Genomic DNA, 9,732 nt, shown 5'->3' with positions numbered 1-9,732 from the left:
GTGGTAGGATGGGAGTTAATTAAGGTCGAGGGAGCAGAGGAGTTTGTTATTATTGCTATTGGCTTGGATATACGGCCTATACAACATTGGGCCATGAATGGAAATATGAGCTAGCAATCCGATAAGAATCTTCCACACACGCACACAGCAAAATAACAAGTTTTAACAAATATATAATTGTTAAAAAAATAAACATAAGATAAAGTTATATGCCATCAAACCGGTAGCTGAATATTTATCAAACAAATTCAACACACAATAATTCCAACATGTCTTTGTAGCTCCAGTGCAAATATCATATGATCAGGATAATGGCTCCAATATGCATATCATATATCATCGAATCAGCAATTCAATTTAACAATAATTTTGTAAAAAATATTTATCTTTACTCAATTACTATAGATCGAATCCAAAGATGTGACATCCCAGCTTGGACTAACCACAGTCACAACCTTGCTTGTGATCGGGCCAACACACATCATGTTTCCTTCTCTCAGTAGCAACATCATCGTATTGTACCTCAGTCCAAACCTGAAAAATCAAATATTTCACATTTCTATCACTGATCACCAGCTAGCTCTAATGCTAGGTTTCCTCTACATCAAGCTAGCTATAGCCATGATTGGCTTCTGACTAGCCACCACACACTATATTTTCACCTCTAGTCCATGCATCTTAGCCCAACCAATCATACGTGCTATGTTTCTATCGTGACACTAGATTAAATGCCCCTTTCTCCAATTATACAATTCTAGAATATTCTAGATTGTCACAAGTTAATTATACATAATATGCTTACCATGTTTAAACATAATTCAATGTCATGTTTGGTGTGGAAACAACTAACATAATAATACATGCAACATCGAAAGCCTTCATATATGTACATACATAAAAATATTCACATCTATACAGGCGATCGTGCATAGGAATCCTTACCTTAATCGGTAGCGAAAGACTAACTCGATGAGCCAACACAATATGTAGGCACACTATGATGAAGGAGAATAAGGATTAGAGGAAGGTAAAGAAGACATAAAACAGAAGAAGAAATGGATACCAAGACAAAAGAGATTAGTAATAAGCTTGATAACATGTTGCTGATTGGCTCAAAGCCAGATGACGCAGATTTATTGATCTAGTTTCTTTTTATTATTTCATAAAAAATCTAGGCCTTTTTTTTGTTTTAGGCCAAGGAAGTGTTCCCTTTGTTTTTGCATTCTAGGTTTCCAAGTTTCTTGCTTGTTTAGGAGACTCTTCCACTGGAATGGAAGAAGACAATGTGTGTTTTTATAATTTTTCTGTTGTTCCTGAACTTCCATGCTTACAAATATAAGTTTTTTTTTGATAAATTGAGATAAGTCTAGTGCTTGAATTTGGTGACATGGCTTTATTATTATTACCTATATTATTGTATTATTTTTTTTATTTACGGAGAGAGGAGAGATAGAGAGACATTAAAGTCCAATTTTGTTTAGGATTTTAGTTATTTTATTGATTTTCTATTATTTTGGATAGGAAAAATCTAATTAATTTAGAACTTTCAATTTGTCTTCTAAACGGATCCAATTCGGTTGGAAATGGAAACAGAGAATGCACATATATAGAAGTATGAAAATAAATAGAGATGTATTAGAAACATATTAAACTCGTAATAATATTATTTTTGTATATATTCTTGAGGAGAGGACCTTAAGAATAATTTGGTAATATAGATTGATGGATAGAATCTAAAAAAGAATATACTTCTCTCTTTTAATAAAATAATATAAAAAAGTGATAATATATTTGGTTAAGCAATTTTTTTAACAACACGTTGATTCTTTGGAACTCTATAGTTGAAGTTATACTGCAACTCAAGTTGTAGTAGTTGATTTAACAAAAAAGCTTACTTTTTGTATTTGAAATAGAGTTTAGAGAATAGAGGGGCATCTCTAACTAGTATCTTGTTGAATATATTGCAAATTAATGCCAGGTCAAAACATTCAATATGTATGGGAATAAAGGTGTTCTAAATGAAGGGATCAACATCATAAGCTATCGGTGCCAAGGCTTGGGCATGGATCTAAGTGCCCATGGGGAGGGAGTGGGTGGCGGTGCAGGTTTTATGGAGGACAGAGAAGATAAAAGAGAGGGGCAGGATCATGGGCAAAGGTGGTGCATGGTAGTGTAGAGGCAGAACGAGGGTTAAGGAGCAATGTTAAAGAAGAGGAGGAAGAGTTGAGGAGAAAGGCAGTATTGCAGATAAGGATAGTCAAGAAGAAGTTAAGGTAGGGGACCAGAGCGAAGATAAGAAGTGAGTAGAGGTGGGTGGGGACATGATGGTTGGAGAGATGGTGGAGGAGGCAGGCAATGGGAAAGCTACTATGATGACCCAAAGCAGAGGAGATGGCCATATGCCTCTTGGATGTTGTCAGGGTTGGCAATCAAGGAGGGACTCGAGAGCCGGGCAAGGGAGGAGAGGCGAAGGGAAGGAGAAGGAGAAGAGGTCTACTATGGTGAAATCCAAGTGGAGGTGGTGGCCATTGGCCTCTTGGAGATGGTGGGGTTTGGCTACAATATTGAGGGCGATGAAAAGGAGGGAAATCGAGATTGGGGTAGAGGAGGAGAGGGGAAGGAAGGAGAGATTTTTTTTTTTAATTAAGATACCTACTTAAGCGGCTGGAATTCATCCTGTTGCCATTTTGACCTTAAGTTGACCTATAATAAGATAGTCTTAAGTTATAGTTCAATGAGCAACTCTAGGACCAGAGGGCTGGCTTGTAGCTGCAACTTGAATTGTCTGTGGCTTGACTTACAATACTTCAAACAAGCCCTGCATGTAATTAATCTAACTTACATAACAAAGCCAAAATAATCAACTGTACAACAAAAAACTATTTGCAATTTTTTTTAAGCATATAATGAAAACATTATAATATCACTCGTACATCTTAACCAGCAAACTGGAAAAGATTATCAGATGTTGGATCGCATCTAATTGATACACAGAGATTGTTTCTTTAAGAGGAGGAACAAGAGTGGATTCACACACCTTTCTTATTATTAATTCTCAAAACATATATTTCTTTCTTCTCTATGTATTGATAAGCCACAGAATACAACTCTTCTTATAGACCAAAGCAAACTCTTAGGTTTCATACAAGAATAAAAGCAAAACAAAATTCTAAACGGCAGTATTAAAGTCTGACCCTTGGTTACATAAACAGTCACCTTTTATGGGAAACTCCAAAGGTCTGGGAACTCTAAACCTCTGAATTTTAAAGCACCTTGTGACCTGTGCTTGCCCCTTCAACTTCTCATTTAAGGCTGCCTTAAAATATGTGACTATGCTTGAGTTTATCCTTTAACAAATTCCTCCCTTAAACTCAAACATTTTCCATCCTTCATTCCAATCATCATCTTATATTTTTCGAATAGCTCTTTTGGTAGCGGTTTTGTAAAGATATCCGCCACTTGGTCACGACTCGCAACGTGACTCAATTGCACATTGCCTTCCTTCACATGCTCCCGAATGGAATGAAAGCGAACATCTATATGTTTGCTCCTTTCATGGTGCACCGGATTTTTTGCCAACTCAATTGCCGACTTATTGTCGACACGGATTTCGGTTGCCTCATGTTGCTGGAACTTTAGCTCGTGAAGAAGATTTCTTAGCCATATTGAGTGGCACACACACCAAGATGCTGCCAGAGAGATTGTTTCTTTAAGAGGAGGAACAAGAGTGGATTCACACACTTTTCTTACTATTAATTCTCAAATCATATATTTCTTTCTTCTCTATGTATTGATAAGCCATAGAATACAACTCTTCTTATAGACCAAAGCAAACTCTTAGGTTTCATACAAGAATAAAAGCAAAACAGAATTCTAAACGGCAGTATTAAAGTCTGATCCTTGATCCTTGATTACATAAACAGTCATAACTTTTTATGGGAAACTCCAAACGTCTGGGAACTCTAAACCTCTGAATTTTAAAGCACCTTGTGACCTGTGCTTGCCCCTTCAACTTTTCATTTAAGACTGCCTTAAAATATGTGACTATGCTTGAGTTTATCCTTTAACACTAATATCATAGAAAACTTACAGTAGATGAAAAAAAAAAATGCGAATATACTCTACCAAGAGTGTCAAAAGCTCTTCTTTACCATTTACATCAATTTGCATCACCTAGCAGATAGGGGGTTGCAAATCCCCATCCAAACTATATTGGAAGCATTGAGACTCTTTTAGCGTTCAGCTGCCATATTATTCTCATGGAATATTTTAAGCTCTTCAAATAAATTTGACTTCCAGCCTACAGATCAAATTGTCCATCTTTTTCAAGGAAAAGTGCGTTTCCCCACAAATTCATTTCACGATAAACAGAAATGAGAGCAAGCTAAAAGAGTGGTTGTCTTGAGAGAAACAAAGACAACCAAACCTAATCAAATCAAACACAACATTTGCAGCATGAAACGAAGCCTACATGCAACGTCCAATCATTTCCAACAGATGACATGATAAAGCAAACAAACCAATACATACAATTTGAAGAGGGATGAAGATTTACCTCTTCTGAAAAATAAACCATGCTTTCCCCTTCTTCACCAGGTGTCCCTACAATTGTTTTAACGAAATATCCAATAAACTTGTTTAAAGCATATATTCAACTCTCATTAGTCAGAGAAACAACTGTGATCTTTTCTTTTCTTTTCATTTTTGTTAGCAAAACAGTGGCCTCGTTTTATGTAGGCAATGATGTGGGGAAGAAGAACAATATTTCAGCACAACAAATAGACCTAAAAGAACGAATTTAACAGTAATCACTACAGCTGACTTCAAAAAACAAACTCAGAACCCCCACCCCCCAGCCACAAAAAAAAAAAAAAAAAAAAAAACCAAAACTGATCAAATTCTTCAACACAGCAAGATTAACATATGAGAAATATCTATCAACTTGAACAAAATACAGACAAAAATAACTGACCCATTTCCTAGCACCACCCCAGTTCTCCTCACCAGCAATTGGAGAAGTGTGTGCCAATGGTTAGACTGGCAGCAGGAGAGCTTGTGTCTGTCTAGTAACGAACCCCCTCTTCTTTCTCACTGAAGGCCAGTTACTGGTCCGATCGCAAATGCATCTATCAATGGCCTGAATCACTTCAATAGCAGTCCTTCCTTTCTTGGCAAAGGCACAAGAATATCGTCCAGCCATATTGGCCAGCAATGAGCCATAACAATGCAGTCCCATCCTACCCTGAACATGAACTCCTGCTTGTGCTAAACCATCCACATGGAGCGAATAGAGGCCAGCCAGTCCTGCATTCTGAAGTCTGAACTGATAATAATGCTGATCTTTTCACCTTAAACTGTTTTAAGCTTCTTGTCTCCCTTTAAATTCTCTTTGACCCCTCATCCGCAGAGGATTATAATAAGGATAAAAGGTCCATCATATTCCATGTTTTTTCTTAGATATCGACTCTTCTCTCTTATACTCACCCTTCCTCTACTGAATAAACTCCTTCATATGCACTCTATTATATGACTAAGAGAAATATGTACATGAGCTTTGAAAGGGAGTTGATATAAATATAGTTCACATAATCTTGATCAATAAGATCACAGTCATCCATCAAATGTTCCCTTCTCTTGGATAAACCATGTGCATAGCATGTGGTTAATACTGGTATTGCCAAAGCTAACTCCTAAATTTTTTCTTTTTCTTTTTTCTTTTTTGTGATTTCTTTTGAGAACAAATGAGTTTGCTTTCATTAAGAAAGCGATTAACCCTTCAAACCATCCCAGACTGGTGCTTCAGGAGCACCGGCAGTTCTTGGTGGAGGTACTGGCATAGGGGAGGAGGGGGAGCTACGGATCCTGCGTTTGGACTCCGATATGTAGGGCTGAGATGCTACATGGTCGAGGGAAACAGCCACATCATGCATGGTGGGGCGAATATGAGCCCTCTCATGAAGACACATTGAGGTGATGACAGCTAGCTGGTAAAAGGCACGGAGCGGGTAACGCCCTCGCAGTAATGGATCAGCCAGTTGAGTGAACTTCCTCCTATCACTGAGAAATGGATGCGCCTGGGAAAAAAAAAGAAATCATAATTAGAACAACAACAACAGCTTAATTAGAGGTAGAAAAATAAGGATTCGAATAAAAAGAACAGAGATATATGGTGACTTGAATGAATATATCTACCTTTAGAACTGCCTGGTCCTGACATGGACATAGAAAAAGTCAAATCCATCTCAGGGATTGTGTTCATGACCCAAGCTAGCTAATCGAGATAAACTTAAGTTATAAATTAAAATTCTTATGATTTGATAATCGAAACAATAGATACATAAAATTACAGCAATATCATTGTGATTATTTCTTGAACACTAGACTAGCCTGGCCCTGATGTATCCATAGTTTACATAGAGAACACATCAACATCTTTGCAATATTGATGAAGTGAAGAAAAGGTACACCATCCTAAAAGTAAGAAGAGCAAAAAATCATTAGTCTGTTATGCATCTTACTCAGATCCAGCATTGAAGCAAGAAGATACAATACAACGTTAGAAATTTATAGATGAAATGGAGGATATTTTTAGAACCATTTGGTAGTCATGCATTTTAATGAATCTTACTGAATAATAAGATGAAGGAAGCTTGTATAAATTTCATGTGAAATGGTATTACTCGTAGCTAATAGAAAGAAAAAAAAACAAGCTTCAGATGCACTTTGCAGTGGGAAGCAAAATAGATTTAGAACCGAAATGGCATTGTTGCAATGACCTACCCTTTTAATTAAATTTTGCTCCCCTGATTCCTTTGATAAGTCAAATGCCTTCTGACCAGTGATCAGCTCCAACAGCACCACACCAAAGCTATATACATCAGCCTTCACAGTCAGCTTGCCGCTTGTAGCATAATCAGGAGCACAATAGCCATAGGTCCCCATCACCCTTGTTGAAACGTGAGTGTTGTCACCAACAGGTCCAAGTTTGGCTAGTCCAAAGTCAGAGAGCTTAGGGTTGAAGTCATCATCTAATAATATATTTGAAGATTTTAAGTCACGATAGATAACAGGTGGGTTGACCACATCATGCAAATAGGTGAGCCCTTTTGCAGCACCAACAGCAATCTTTATCCGCGTGTTCCAATCAAGTGGTGCTTTACCAGGCGGCAGATCTAAGCAAAGAATTACTTAAGAATCAGCATTCGCTCAATCAAAAATGAAAAACTCCAGTATGAAAAACATTGGTACTTGATAGACCACAAACAAGATGGCAAATATTTACCGATCAATAAACTGAATAAAAAAGACATGTACATGTCCAATGACTTGTTTCTCATACAGTGTAGGGTTGTAGTGATGATGCAAAAGTATAGCAAAGGCTATCAGTTTTGTAGATACATATAAAGCAAGAAAAGGATGACTGTGGTCTGACGAATTGAAACATAAATGAGATCACTGGCAAGGATTGCTGAAAAATTGTGAAAAAGCAAAACCATAATGCTTGCATATATGCCGAAGACAAATGGTTCTGACTACTATTCTTGCTTCAAAAATTTGCAACATATTCAAAATATCGCCCTATGTGCAGGCGCTGAAGAACTGAAGTATTCAATGAAGGAAATATATGTAGTTCAAATCGATATGAAGTAGAATGAGAAGAAGAAAAGTGGGGGCAAAAATCAATGGGAATGTATGATGAAACAGCTTGCACACAAATTAGAGGAATGAGCATTTTCAGTTATGGTCATGGCTGGGGTGTTATCTTGCTTGTAAATTAGTAACACTGAGGTCACTAGGTATTAGTTGAGCACATTTACTATCCACACAATTTATATTTTATGTTTCAACAAGCTCCTGAGCATCATCTCAATCCTTGAAGATACACTTCATTCCTGAAGGGTGTCAATCAAGGAAAGCAAAAGGAGATTCCATGAAATTCCTCAACTAATACACCAAAAGGGAGTTAAATATAAGTGACTTCATTTTTTTTCAAAACAACTAATACATCATTTTCTTATCAAACAAAAATCTGAGGTTTTAACAAATCAAAAGGTACACAACTATGCAAATCATACATGGAACCAGATCAGTAAACACAAAAGTACAAGATTATGGATATACTTTATAAAGAAGTTTACCGAATAAACAAATTAAAAGGTACACAAGTAAGCAAATAATACATGGAACCAGATTAGTAAACACAAAAGTACAAGAGCATGGATATATTTTATAGAGACGTTTACCGAATAGGTGATTTTCCAAGCTACCCTGTCGCATGTACTCATAAACCAAGAGCCTCTCATCCCTCTCATGGCAGTAGCCAATCAAGCTGACGAGGTTTGGATGGTGCAACATTATCAACATAAGAACCTCGACCAGGAATTCATGAGTCCCCTGCAGCCCATTCGGATTGAGCTGCTTGATTGCTACAACCTTCTCATCAAAAATCAAAATTTGTACAGCACAACTATCAGAATCAAACATCCTCAGCAAAAGTCACTTGCAGATGCCACAGCCTAAATAAACAAGCTTTGTTAATCAAGGATAATTTGTGCTTGCCTGGCCTGAATTCAAGTGCCCCTTATAAACCTTTCCAAAACCCCCTTCTCCTATCAAATTAGTTTCCTTGAAGTTCTTGGTGGCAGCTGCGAGCTCTCGAAAGGTAAAGCTATGAGCATTGCTTCTCCTCTCTCCGACAGCTACCGGAGAAGGTGCCAACTTCTCCAACTCTACACAACAAAGAGGAACAAAGATTACCGACAAAATCCAAAAAATGAAATGAAATTCAGAATAATTCAACAAATAAAAGCAAGCCAGGAGTGTACCAGAAGAATCAATAAGGCGAGATGGGGAACGGGGAATTCTGCTGCTTTCCATCTTCCTTCGAGCTTCTCTCTGACGAGGGCTTCCACAAGAAAAGCAGCTCATTCCTCTGGCCCTCATCCCAATATTACTTAGGATTAAGCGCTACAAGTCCAAAATTCAACTTTTTAAAATTCTCAAACCGCAAGCTCTCTAAATCTCTCTTTTGTCCATTTCCGTTCCAAAAGAACGCTAAGAGTCTACAAATCCGGAACCTAAATCTCTCAAAAAAGAACAAAGAAATCTCTAAATCCCCTCTCTCTCCCTTCAATAAACCCTAGAAAAGGGGGGGAAAGTAAGGATTGATGGAGCCAAGAGCCGCACCGATCTCTACTAATCCCGGCGGAGTCCCAATTGGGAGAATAAATCAAAGGAGAGGAGGAGGGGACGGGAGGTGGAAACCCTAACGGAAAGGCCAGAAATAGAGAAAAGGAGAGGTTCTAGGGTTCCGTTAGGGCGCAGCTCGTCGGGCGTTTGCTCCGTTTCCACCGGAGAAGGGCGGGAGAAGAGGGACGGTTGAGAAGGCATGGCAGCGGGAGGCGGGCATAACTGCCGTTCAAACGCGTTCAGACCGTACAAGGATTTTTCTTTTTTTTTTCAGTTATTGAACATGTAAAGTTGTTATAGCAAACTATAATGGCTTTTTCTGTTTTTTTTTTTTTTTAACAATACAATGTACCACATAAATCCACGTGGCTATTACTTCTAGATGCAGTATAAATTTTTTTTAAAAAATAAATCGGTGTACATCTGGCTAACCAATCAGAGTCCTCCACTAAGCATTTAATCCATTAAAATTTTAAATTTTTTTCATAGCTAATGATACCTTGGCCACAATTATAAAATAATTAGTATGAATTATATGTCCCT

General features: G+C 37.6%; 1 protein-coding gene across 1 annotated transcript; it reads right to left on the bottom strand.

The window, feature by feature from the left end:
* Positions 1 to 4,902: 4,902 nt before the first annotated feature.
* LOC103719814 (putative serine/threonine-protein kinase PBL21) lies at positions 4,903 to 8,877 on the bottom strand. The gene is made up of 5 exons (XM_026809516.4): positions 8,826 to 8,877; positions 8,560 to 8,729; positions 8,244 to 8,433; positions 6,781 to 7,172; positions 4,903 to 6,074 (listed from the first exon to the last, which is right to left on the bottom strand). The coding sequence occupies exons 1-5, from the start codon at positions 8,875 to 8,877 to the stop codon at positions 5,769 to 5,771; spliced, it is 1,110 nt and encodes a 369-aa protein (XP_026665317.3). The 3' UTR covers positions 4,903 to 5,768.
* Between the last annotated feature and the right edge of the window lie 855 nt (positions 8,878 to 9,732).

Source organism: Phoenix dactylifera, chromosome 4, assembly GCF_051530095.1.
Source record: "Phoenix dactylifera cultivar Ajwa chromosome 4, Ajwa_hap1_PhDact_Kaust_v1.1, whole genome shotgun sequence".
In the NCBI taxonomy this organism is placed as follows: Eukaryota; Viridiplantae; Streptophyta; class Magnoliopsida; order Arecales; family Arecaceae; genus Phoenix; species Phoenix dactylifera.
This window is presented reverse-complemented; position numbering and strand designations above follow the sequence as displayed.

What these genes read in the sequence shown, in the direction of transcription:
- LOC103719814 (XM_026809516.4), bottom strand. Translation starts at nt 8,877, where the DNA reads ATGGAAAGCAGCAGAATTCCCCGTTCCCCATCTCGCCTTATTGATTCT. An exon ending in GGCACTTGAATTCAGGCCAG is followed by an intron (nt 8,434 to 8,559) that starts GCAAGCACAAAT and finishes TTTGATGAGAAG; the next exon opens with GTTGTAGCAATCAAGCAGCT. An exon ending in AGCAAAATTTAATTAAAAGG is followed by an intron (nt 6,075 to 6,780) that starts GTAGGTCATTGC and finishes TTTTTTTCCCAG; the next exon opens with GCGCATCCATTTCTCAGTGA.